Here is a 12607-nt window from a genome sequence, read left to right on the forward strand (position 1 = left end):
CCGAACTAAATTCGTGTCTCCAATTCCTCGTCACGTTTGGAGGCGCGTAATCGCCGAGTGGTCCGCCCACCCAACCGAAAACTACCTGCTAACCCCTCCCTCCCTCTCCCTCTCCCTCTCCCTCCCCAGAAATTTGGATATGGCACCCTACCTTTCACCTAAATTTGCAAGTCCTTCTTTTCTTACAAATGAGAGGGAAAAGGACAGTTTGCAAATATAAATGTCATTATTTCAAGGTGCAATTTGCAAATATTGAGATATATATATATATTAGTATCTGGACCAGAGATTTTCTCAGAATATAGGGTGTTATTTAAGAGTTTCACTTTTGTTTATTGTGGTGACGATTACTTATGGGGGGGGGGACGCAAACACGCCGTTCGCTAAGCTACCCGTCTTAAAACGCGCTTCTTTAACCTTCCCCTCTCCCAACTAACCCCTCGTCGTTCGCTTTACTCCAAAGCGAAAAAGGAAGGTAGATTTCGTACTAGTTATTTACGATTCGATTCGTTTCTCTCGATTGCGGTTTTTTGATCCCCACTCGATTTTTCAGGTCAGAATCTTAATATTTTTTCTCTGATTTCCCCCCTAATTTTGATGATTCGGTTTGTGTCTGGTGATGATCGAATGAGTAATTAAATCATCTTTGACGACTTTTTCTTCTTTCCTTGTGTTAAATTTCTGGTTTTGTTTTGATTTTTTGTTACGAAGATGTAAAGATTTGGGAAACGAACAATTGGGTTCAATTATAAGTCTACTGATTGAAGTAATATGCTTGTAAAATGTCTTTAAATGTGAAAAGTTACCAAACTTTTGAAGTCATAAGGTCTCTTTGTAGTTATCAGGTATATTTGAAATTGGGTTTTTTTTTTTTTTTTTTTTCCTTCTCCTGATATGTGAATTCATCATGCAATGCGGTTGGGATAATGCTGAACCCTGAAATTTTATCTGGGTATTTAATTCTCATCTGAATATGTTGCAGCTTCTATTCCAGTTTCCATTTCGAAATCCATCATGTCGAGCTTGGAGGAGCCACTAGGTCTCGAAGACCTGCCGAAATTGTGTATAGATAGGATGCAAAGGTTCAATTCTACTTCTTGCAGGCTCAGATTGGATGAAATGGAGATCAGTAGTTGCCTGAAGGAAAGCAGGGACTGCACCTCATCCAGCAATTTCAAGTAAGTTTCGATATTTCTAAACTGAAGTTTGCTGCATATGTACACAATGTGAGTTCTCTCCACTATCTTGCATGTTATCAGTAATTCGTGATGTTTGAGACGACATGTCTACTATATAGTAACATGCAATGCAAGTGTAAGGGATGAATGTTTCAAATGTAAAATATGGTGTCGTCTAGAATAAGCCCTGTTACGAGACAAGAACCATTTTAGTAAAGGTTGAACTAAAAACAATTGATAATGGTAACTCAGATGAAACATTATTGAATCAGGACTTGCTGCAGCTTAAAAAGAATTTTTAGCCTCTCAGGAGGGAAGTCAACTTTGTCAGTGGAATACTTGTCTTAAAGTTCATTTTATAAGTTTTGCTGTTACAATCCTATATCTAGAGAAACTTAGAGACAATCTTAAAAACGTAATCAGTAAATCCTTCATTTATCTTGTGGATTACCTCATGCAATGTCACAGTTTATACTCGTTATGTTAATTGTTAAAATGCCATTTGATTTCGTGCTAATTTGACATTACCACATAAATCACGCTCTGTATAATTTTATTTGCAGTGAAGAATATGCATGGAGAAGGCATCAAGGGGATGTGTATCAGACAGATTCGTTACTGCTTAAGAACAACTTCAATGGTAGATCACAGATGGTATTTATTAATGTCTCAGATTCCTGGAATTTAAAAGATCATCAATCTGCCACTTCTCGCAATGAACTGGAACTCAGAGAAATAACGAACAAGGTGAACATGTTATTGAGAACCCTTATCTCTTTGATTTCAAGCTTAATTTGCTATTCATTTCATTGTCTTCATGGTTTATGAAGAAACTAGTATATGAAAATCTGATAGATATTCTAGCATGTTATTGAGAACATGTTAGTTTCTAATTCCTTATGGTAATATTATCGTTTGTTCATGAGGATCTCCCATGAAATAATTTTATTTATTTATGTATATCTGTCAGATGTAGCAAATTATGTGTTATTCCATGGAATAGTTGTCCAAAATCTTAGTTCCATCATGACCATGCATATATGCCAAGTTTCTATTGTTCTTACTTCTTGACAACCCTTCTCTTGTTCAAATGGCCATTACTCTGTTTACTAAGTCAACTAGCTGGAGTTATTATTCAAAATATTGGAATCTTCTTTGTAATTTTAAGCACTCGGCTTGATTCTCATTTGTGAAGATTAGTTTCTTTGACATCTGATATGCAGTATGCACCCTCTTTTTTTACTATCTTATGAATCCTTAAATCATTTCAATCTCTCTCTACCTCTCTTATGTTGATATCATGCATTATCACCATTATTCCTATTCACAGCATCTCACAACTCATTACTTTCATTTGTTTCTTATAGTGTTTAAGATATCTACCGAAGTTTGTGAAGATAGTGGAAGTTGGACCAAGAGATGGTCTGCAAAATGAAAAGAACACTATACCTACATCTGTAAAGATTGAGCTGATACAGAAGTTGGTGTCTTCTGGATTGTCAGTTATTGAAGCTACAAGTTTTGTTTCCCCAAAATGGGTACCACAGGTAATCTTCATCTCTTGTCTCACAGGTGTTATGCCAGATGTGTACCTTATTACATTGTTATTCAGTATCTTTTGTTCTCGCTTTCCATTAACTTTGTCTGTTGCCTGCTTCTGTGCACCGAAGATGCTTGCTTTTGTGATGTTCTAAGTTCAAACCATCAATCATATTATTAAGAAAAAAAAAACTATCTGCATAAATTGTACTCCCTTTACTTTGTGCTTAGGTCATACTTTTAGTAATTAGTAAAGGGCAATAACTAGTAATATTAGTATATATATTCTCAAATTCAGAGGTTAGTTGGTAAAGCTAATAGCTGATAATATTGTCATAATGTGTAGTCATGGATGATGGAATCACTCAGCATGAGAGTTCTAACTTATATCTTCCTATATCAAATGGTAAAACAAAGGATGATCATGCTGCTTGGCACCTCTCATGCTACTAGGTTGGTTGCACTAGCCAGGAAGGGGTGCCACAGGGACAACCACCCTATACCAAGCAAGACTTGTCAATACATACCCACTCCTCAGTCCCTGGGCAATGACTGTGCCCTTTTCTCTGCCTCTGTAGAGACTGTATGTCCCTCCTCTCCCTCTCACAATGGCAACAACCTCTGCGTGCATCTCTCTCTCCCGCAATGATGCATCCCTCTCTACCAATAATTGTATGGACTACCCTCTTGTCTCCTCTCCCTCTCTTTCTCCCATTATCCGTCCCTTACTGGTGCTAGTGGCCCTGGCACTGTGCCAAAGGCATGATTTGCCATTTGATCAATAGAGAATATAACGCTAGTAAGAAGTTGGAAACATTCAACTTTGTATAACTATCTATTTCATTCCTCTATTGTAATGGTCTGTTATGCTGTGTCTAAACTCTGATGTTCATTAGTTATCTTTTATTCCTTTTACCTCTTGAAGAGGTAATTTGCATCAGAAATCACAACGATGGAAGAACTAGGTTTATTATGTAATCAAACTTATCCTTCATCCTAAACAGCATAGCTATATGAGATTTTTTGTCAATAATATTTTGAACCTTACGTAATCAAACTTATCCTTCGTCCTAAACAGCATAGCTAACCCATGTTCTTTTTCAATGTGATCTTCCTTTTGCAGTTAGCAGACGCAAAGGATGTTATAGAAGGGATTCGAAATATAGAGGGTGTGAGATTTCCTGTTTTAACTCCTAATATTAAAGTAAGTCTCATGGCTTAGATATGAAATAAGCATACAACCTTTCTCTGCACTTATAAGTGGAAAATTGAGTTTATGTTAATTCCATCAATAGGGATTTGAGGCAGCAGTTGCAGCTGGTGTAAAAGAAGTTGCCATTTTTGCTTCAGCTTCCGAGTCTTTTTCTATGTCCAATATCAACTGCAGCATTGAAGATAGCCTTGCCCGTTATCGTATTGTTACTCTCGCTGCAAAAGAGCGTGCAGTACGTGTTCGTGGGTATGTTATGCTTTAAAATCCCTTAAATGTGTTTCCTGTTAAGATTATTGCTACAAGGAGGAAAATTAATATGGAATTCAGATACTCTTCTATTCCATTGTTGAGGACAAGGTGAAAAAATAAATGTAGAATAAGGAGAGATAAAATGGTATGTAGAGATAAAAGTAGTACAAGTGTGAAAACTGGTTCTTTGCTTCTATATGAAACAGAAATTTTCCTGAGAAGTAAATAGAGGTGTTTGAAAGCTCATTACTGTATCTACCACTATTTTTTATCTTAACTTACCATTTCGTAACCATTATAGGTATGTCTCATGTGTTGTTGGTTGTCCCGTAGAAGGAGCAGTTCCTCCTTCAAGGGTCGCATATGTAGCAAAAGCTCTTTATGACATGGGTTGCTCTGAGATTTCACTTGGTGATACGATCGGAGTTGGTACTCCAGGTAAGAGGATGGAAGATTGTAGATGTACTTAGGGTCCTTTGCCCATTGCATATCACGAGATTTTCCACACAAATCCACTCCGATTCATCTCAAAATCCTATTTAATTTATTCCCCCAATATTCTTAGATTATTTAATCTTAACCAGATTAGCAGTAGTGATTGGATCATAGCATTCAATCATGCTCATTGAAGAAAATAAAAAATTATGTGGCAACTAGTGATGATCTAATTCTTTCTATTTAGACTTATCTGTTGACTAAAGAGTGTTGTGGATACTACTTCTTCTTCATTGATACCGTCGTTCTACATCAAAGAAGGCTTAACTAAGCTGCTTGAGATTTCTAGGGCCACAATCTCTAGGCACTAAACTTAAAAATTTAACTACTGATAGTAATAGCAACCTCAATTCTTATCGTTAGTGAAATTTTAAATATCATTTTAGTTTTCCAATTATCTTTTCAAAAGTAAAAGAAATTAATTATATGTCCAAACTGTATAGTTTTCTTGATATTTTTCATTTGCCAACATCCATTATAATTTTTCATATTCCTTATCGTTCTCCTTGTGTACGCATAGGGACTGTGATGCCAATGCTTGAAGCTGTTATGTCCGTTATTCCTGTAGACAAGCTCGCTGTTCATTTTCATGATACATATGGCCAATCTCTTCCAAATATTCTTGTATCTCTTCAGGTAAGCATCCTCCTTTTAATCAAATTAACACAATAAAGAGTGGCTATGCATCTGACTTGTATTTTAACAGATGGGTATCAGTACCATAGACTCATCGGTTGCTGGCCTTGGGGGTTGTCCGTATGCAAAGGGCGCTTCAGGAAATGTTGCTACCGAGGATGTTGTCTACATGCTCAATGGGCTAGGAATTAATACTAATGTGGACCTGAACAAGCTCATGGCTGCTGGTGACTTCATCTGCAAGCATTTGGGCCGTCAATCTGGGTCGAAAGCTGCGATAGCTTTGAACAAAGTTAACTACTGATGCCTCTAAGATATAATCAAACATGGCAATTGTTGGATCCTCTATAAATTGAGTTATTGAGGGTTATTGAGGTAAATGGTGCATATATACTCTTGGATGTTTTGTATACACAAAATGACAATGGACTTGGAAGATTAAGGGTCATCTTTCAAGCTTTGAGCAATATAATTATCTATACCATCTCTAGTTAATCAAATATAATCCATTTATGTTCAACTACTTATTTTGATTGTTAGAGGAAACCAATATGCTTCAGTCCAGGTTTGCAGCTCTATGTATTAAATCTCTATTACCGCACTCATTATACATCATTTTTACAGGATCAGTGCAAGAATAATGCAATAAAAGGATTCTTTTTTAATAAGAAAAGAGCAGCAAACTGCTTCCAGAATCCAGGTAGTTGCAACCCCGGATTGATCGAAGATAACAAAACCCCTGAGTCTTTGGGGGCATATCCCCAGATAATAAAAATGATATCCTTGTGAATTCAAACATTTGGAATTACTCTCTCATTTTATAATGGAGATGGAGAGATCCAAATGTTCTACTTCTTTTTATGTGAATTATGATTTGGATATTTAGAGATGCTTATAGTAGTGAGTACAACCTCAACAGTATTGGTCGGATTGGAATCTAACTGACACCTTAGCAGTTATTAAACAAAAAGTCAGATCACTGACACAGCTCTCCTCATCCACCTGACTACCACAACTTTTTGGACGTGCTCTAGAACGACCTACGTGACTCCAAAGTCTAATAAACATATAGTTTATATACACATCTTCTTCCAATTCCCATAGATACCCATTACCATTTGGCTGCCTCTTCGCACTCTTCTGGTTCAGTTTATCTAAACATCAAGCTTTCGAAAATTTGAGATTTCTTGACAATTTTTAGTTGGAAATTGCTAGTTTTAGGTTGTGCCTTTGTTCCATTGTGGCTGGTGTTAGTGTAGATGATGTGCTGTTCAACAGTTCTGACGTAGAGTTTTCTAGATAAAGATGGTGTTGAACTGCAATCGTGGCCAGTTTTGGTTGATAGAGATTGTCGGCAAATTTATTAATGTTGCCCTTGGTTAGAGGTTTTTCTTCTGGCTGTTATATAGTTAGATGGTAATTGCTAACGGAAATGTGAGTTTTAACAGGAGAAGCGGTTCTACAATTGCTTGTCATATGCAGTATATTTCCTCAAGGTGTGAGTTTAACAAGAGTTAGATTCACGACCTGTGTCATATGGTCTCATGGAATGAGTGAAACGTGAGATGGAGCAATTTATGATGTGATGCATGATTTTTTTTTGGAATAATAATCTTGAACCTTGATTTAGGATATATATATATATATATATATAATATGTAATAAGAACCAAAGAAGTAGCTCTTTGTCTTTCTTTTGTTTTGGCTTTTCAACTCAATTATTAGTATTCTGTACCTCTGATTTTAGCAGTAGTTTTAATATTGTAATCCATCATTTACTTATTTGTATCACTTGAACTTAAGTAATAGTTTATTTTTCGTGCTCTTTTTTAATCTTAAAATCATTTTTCACAAGGTAATTTTCGTGCCATATCAGATGGTACTAGTAGCTTGGAAGCTGACTCGATAACTCTTTTCCACCTCCTAACTATGCAACTAATTTAAGACACAAAGGTGGCGTTTAGTTCCTGCATAACTCTTAAATGAGAATAAGAAATTTATATACAATAGAGGTATCAAGTTTAATTATTATTTATAAATAATACAAAATTAATTCACAAATAATCTTTCTTTACGAATCAACCAAATGAATCCAAGGGCTTTGAGGAACTTACATTTAAGAGTGTTTATTCAAGTATTCATTCATCTCTGGTTACTTTGAGATTCTGATCAAGTAAAACTTTCGTTTTGAAAGAATCTATACACTGATTTTTGCCGCAATGACAAAGAGGTTTAAGGGTGAAGATTCAATAAGGTTCTGGTAAGAATGGCACTCGCAAGATTCTTGTCATGCTACCAAGGGTTGGATACTTGGATGTACAGAGATCAACATCTTGCAAGGTTTACTACTGCTTGTAGAGGATCCTTCGAAACTATTGATTTACAGTGTGCCTCGCAACAATAAACAAATATTAAAGGTAAACAAAACAAATCTAATTACGAGGCCAACAACTAATTGCTCAAGTTTGACAGAATGGCAATGGCAAAATAATCAGTAAACATGATCACAACGCACTTTGAACAAAAACATATAACCAACATATAATTATAAGATCTTCGAGTTCGGACACCACGAATTTAGACACATTAATAGTTATTCCCACTAAAGGGGATGGAGGATATGAAATATAGTGCCAACAAACATAGTCTCCATAGCAGCTACACCAAACCTTCCAGATTAACTCTATGACATGAAACAACAAATAAACAACATCCTTACATTTCCTCTTGCATCTCCTCCTCCTCGTCTTCATACTCACCTTCGTCGTCGGCTGTGGCGTCCTGGTACTGCTGGTACTCGGAGACGAGATCATTCATGTTGCTCTCAGCTTCAGTGAACTCCATCTCATCCATTCCTTCTCCTGTGTACCAATGCAAGAAAGCCTTCCTCCTGAACATGGCTGTGAACTGCTCGCTGACCCTTCTGAACATCTCCTGGATGGATGTTGAGTTGCCAATGAAAGTAGACGCCATGGAGAGGCCTTTGGGTGGGATGTCGCACACGCTGGATTTCACATTGTTTGGGATCCATTCCACAAAGTAGGAAGAGTTCTTGTTCTGAACATTGATCATCTGCTCATCGACTTCCTTTGTGCTCATCTTTCCACGGAACATGGCAGAGGCGGTGAGGTAGCGGCCGTGGCGAGGATCGGCAGCACACATCATGTTCTTCGCATCCCACATCTGCTGGGTCAGCTCCGGGACAGTGAGAGCCCGGTACTGTTGGGAGCCACGAGAGGTCAAGGGGGCAAAGCCAACCATAAAGAAGTGGAGGCGAGGGAAGGGGATCAGGTTTACTGCCAGTTTCCGGAGATCAGAATTCAGCTGCCCCGGGAAGCGAAGGCAACATGTGACCCCACTCATGGTAGCAGATATCAGGTGGTTCAGATCTCCAACTGAGAAGGCAAACATACAAAATGAACTCATTTGTCATTAGGAATGCCTATCAAACTAGTGAAAAAGAGAGAATTTGTTCATGTCCTTAGAAGAGAACAGTTCTTATCAAAAAAGTTATAAACCTATGGTACAAGTACACGAATGACAAAGTTCAAATTCTGATCAAAAGATTACAATATGAGAGCACAGGTCAGAATAAAAGCTAATGCATTCATTCCATTGATCCAATTGTTAGCTTAATGGTCAATTATTTTCTAAAGAACCTACTAAATTCCGATCACTAGATGCCCTCTGAACTAAGATTCTGAAACTCGGTATTGGAATCAGAATCAGCCATCCGAATAAATAATAAGTATCAGCCACTTATATCGAATCAGACTATTTTTTTATTAAATAAAATTCTAAATATTATTACAAAAAAATAACAATTACTCATATATAAAGCCTAAAAATCTCTCTTTCTTTCTTCTTCCCTGTCATGATCTATTATATCCCCCTCACTCTCTCTTCCTACTCTCTCCCTGCTACAGCTACAATTTCGAGTGGGATTGGCCATATCAATCGATCCCAACCCGAAATGGATCGGGTATCGACCGATACCCTAACCAAAACCAACCATCCAGCTCAAATCGAGATCAGTTAGAACTGGGACCTATGCTCTATGACTACACAAATGGATTGTGAACAATGTCAAGCATGAACATTTAAAGGCAAATTAGATGATTGCATCGAATTGCATGTATCAATAATCAATTTGTTGTTTGGTTAACGAATGAATCAGTGATTCTGAATGAACAATTTAAATTAATTTTTCATGCATAGTCCTAAACCCTTCTAAAACAATTAAATATATTAAAAATATAAAAATACTTTAAACTTTCATATTAAACAATATTGTAGAGCAAATTGGTATATATTTTTATCGTTATAAAGAAGAGCAATGTGAATGTAGTCTACTATATACTATTTAAAATAATAAAAATATATTATTATAATTTGAAGTTATTCTATAAAATATTAATTTATTAATATTTATACTTTTTTATATTTAATCCAGCAGATTTAGTGCTTATCATAGTTATCAGAATCGGACCGAACCGGATGGTCGGACCAATGAACCAGTAGACTAACCACCAAACCGATTCGATTTTGTTATTAAACCGGATAAATGATTGACCCGTAACCTAATGGTTGAACTGATGAACTATGCAACTAGGCTGATTTTTGACAAATCAACAAAGTCCATTACTTTTGCCAAATTATATAATTATCTTACTATTTAATTATTGTATTCTATATACTAATGGTATATTAGTCCTAAAATTTTAAAAATATTTAGTTTATAACATATATGTTATTTTTAAATTAGTTTTTTCTGCACATATATTTTTGAAAAGTCCTTTATTTGTTTATATATCTATCTAAAGTTCATATTTACATATATATCTGTCAAAATACAAATTTTTTGCACGTATACCTTTTAAAATTCCTATTTTTTGAGTGAATACTACTTGAAATAAACTACCATTAAATTTTTTACAATATAAATATAAAAAGACAAAAATATCTTTATTCTTATTTTCAAGTATTTCTCTTAGCTAATAATATTTTTATCTTTTTATATTAAATAATTTAACTTGAAAATAACCATGAAGGTATCTATATAAATAGCATTTGTTTCGAGAGATATACATATAATTATTTAAATCTATTTATGTATTATTATATAGATCATGATTAAATCTAATTTATTCATCTTATGCCACTCTTAGAACAACAGCAGCAGCATTACTAACCAAATTATTTTAGATCTTGAGGTGACATCTAAACAAACCAACACGAAACAATGGCATGAAACCAACTTCTAAAGGTCAACTTTATAATATCTGATATAGACATATTACCTAATTCTATCATAGTTAGTCATGTCCGCATTCCAGCTAAGAACCTTGTTAAGGGCAACCGACAAGATTGAAAATATCTTTGATACTTTTCAAGTGAGTGTAAGCAAGAACAAACTTACAGCTAGGAGTAGTCAGCTTCAGAGTCCTGAAGCAGATATCATAAAGTGCTTCATTATCAAGAACCATACACTCATCCGCATTCTCCACTAACTGATGGACGGAAAGCGTAGCATTGTATGGTTCAACCACAGTGTCCGAAACCTTGGGTGATGGGAAGACAGAGAAAGTCAACATCATGCGGTCAGGGTACTCCTCCCGGATCTTTGATATCAGTAGCGTGCCCATACCAGATCCGGTACCTCCGCCAAGAGAATGGCATACTTGAAAACCTGAGAACACAAAAAACTTAAGATTAGAAACTTGAATTATTAGGCACATAGAATAGAAAACCGAAGAGCTCCGATACTTCTAGATCTTCAGAGGAGATCTAAATAAAATGACTATTAGAGAGAAGCATGAGCAAAAAAGTTATTTTGCCACAGAAAGGTTAGTCAACAAATCCCTAGCTCTATCAACAAAACAAAGGACCATTTGAAGTACTCAACAAGACTAAGCTCAAAAGACTAATAGTCAATCAAGGGAACTGGCATTGCAAAACCAAGACCAGTTGAAACGAATAACATCAACCAAATCTCACGAACAAAACAAATTGCAAAGATAAAATACAGGTCCCTCAAAATCTGATAACTCAAATTTCAAAATATTTGAGTACTAACAAGTAACGAGTAAGAACAATATGATCACAAGATCAAGTTTCTATAAAACAACAATGTTAGGTGCATCTCAATAGAAACAGTAGCAAAATGGAGTTCCGACTCCCATTACCTTGAAGGCAATCACAATTCTCAGCCTCCTTCCGAACAACATCAAGAACAGCATCAATGAGCTCAGCCCCCTCAGTGTAGTGTCCTTTGGCCCAATTATTCCCGGCGCCCGATTGTCCAAAGACAAAGTTATCAGGGCGAAAGATCTGACCATAAGGACCGGTACGGACACTATCCATGGTCCCCGGCTCAAGATCCATGAGCACAGCTCGCGGCACGTAGCGGCCACACGAGGCCTCATTGTAGTAAACATTGACGCGCTCCAGCTGCAGATCTGAGGTCCCAGTGTACCTACCAGTGGGATCGATCCCATGCTCATCGCAGACAACCTCCCAGAATTTAGATCCGATCTGGTTCCCGCATTGCCCACCCTGCACGTGGAGGATCTCCCTCATCTTTGCCTGGAAATCGAAACGAAAAGAAGAGACTGACATCAGATCGTAACAAAACTAAGAGATCAAACCAAGAATTTTCCCTACAAAACTTCGTAAGGTTTCAAAGCCAATCTGCGATCTAAGTAGATCAAAAGAAGTGTTAGTTTACAAATCTGCACATCAATCGAGATCTCGCCCATAAGGCTAAAATCGTAAGAAGCACAAAATCGACAGATCCCAGAATATCAGACTGACTAGCATCTTCATGAAAAAGATCGAAACAAATCCGAGAACTTAACTAAATCAGATCGGAGGACCAGCCACCGCCGACAAAGAATCGCGAGAAAACGATGAAAAATTACGAAATCGAAATCTAAACGTCCAATAGGATCAGATCCGAAAGGATCAAACACGGAGAAGTACAAGAAAACGAGAAAAACATCCAAAAATTATAAATAAAAAACAGGTAAAATTACAATAAAATCCAGATCTAAGCGACCTAACGGGATCAGATAGCAATGCCATACCTACAAGAAATGCGAAATTGGCTTAGAGGAGGGAGATCGGGAGTAGAAATATGGATCTAGAGGGAGTAAGGATAGCGTGTGAAGCCCTAGTTAAGTGGAGTGAGGCTTATATAGGAGAGGGAGGAGAACACGAGGTTAATCGGACGGCTGAGGTGCTTTCCCTCCATTTCATGACATGGGTTGAAAACCGTCAGATCTCTTGATCGGACGGTT

General features: G+C 36.6%; 2 protein-coding genes across 3 annotated transcripts; one reads left to right on the top strand and one right to left on the bottom strand.

Annotated features, from left to right (window-relative positions):
- Window positions 1-339: 339 nt before the first annotated feature.
- LOC140791317 (hydroxymethylglutaryl-CoA lyase, mitochondrial) lies at window positions 340-5833 on the top strand. Of its 2 annotated transcripts, none has more exons than XM_073141831.1 (9): window positions 340-475; window positions 983-1178; window positions 1742-1925; window positions 2546-2725; window positions 3841-3921; window positions 4013-4176; window positions 4481-4617; window positions 5195-5310; window positions 5381-5833. In XM_073141831.1, the coding sequence occupies exons 2-9, from the start codon at window positions 1015-1017 to the stop codon at window positions 5612-5614; spliced, it is 1260 nt and encodes a 419-aa protein (XP_072997932.1). In that variant the 5' UTR covers window positions 340-475; window positions 983-1014; the 3' UTR covers window positions 5615-5833. The 2 variants fall into 2 exon arrangements, with proteins under 2 accessions (XP_072997932.1, XP_072997933.1); XM_073141832.1 differs by having other exon boundaries at window positions 439-553.
- A 1991-nt stretch (window positions 5834-7824) lies between these two features.
- LOC140791316 (tubulin beta chain) lies at window positions 7825-12530 on the bottom strand. The gene is made up of 4 exons (XM_073141830.1): window positions 12395-12530; window positions 11495-11894; window positions 10729-10998; window positions 7825-8704 (listed from the first exon to the last, which is right to left on the bottom strand). Exons 2-4 carry the CDS (start codon window positions 11886-11888, stop codon window positions 8025-8027), a joined length of 1344 nt encoding a protein of 447 aa, XP_072997931.1. The 5' UTR covers window positions 11889-11894; window positions 12395-12530; the 3' UTR covers window positions 7825-8024.
- Between the last annotated feature and the right edge of the window lie 77 nt (window positions 12531-12607).

This window comes from Typha latifolia, chromosome 6, assembly GCF_019914945.1.
Source record: "Typha latifolia isolate L0001 chromosome 6, TyphaL0001v2, whole genome shotgun sequence".
Classification (NCBI taxonomy): Eukaryota; Viridiplantae; Streptophyta; class Magnoliopsida; order Poales; family Typhaceae; genus Typha; species Typha latifolia.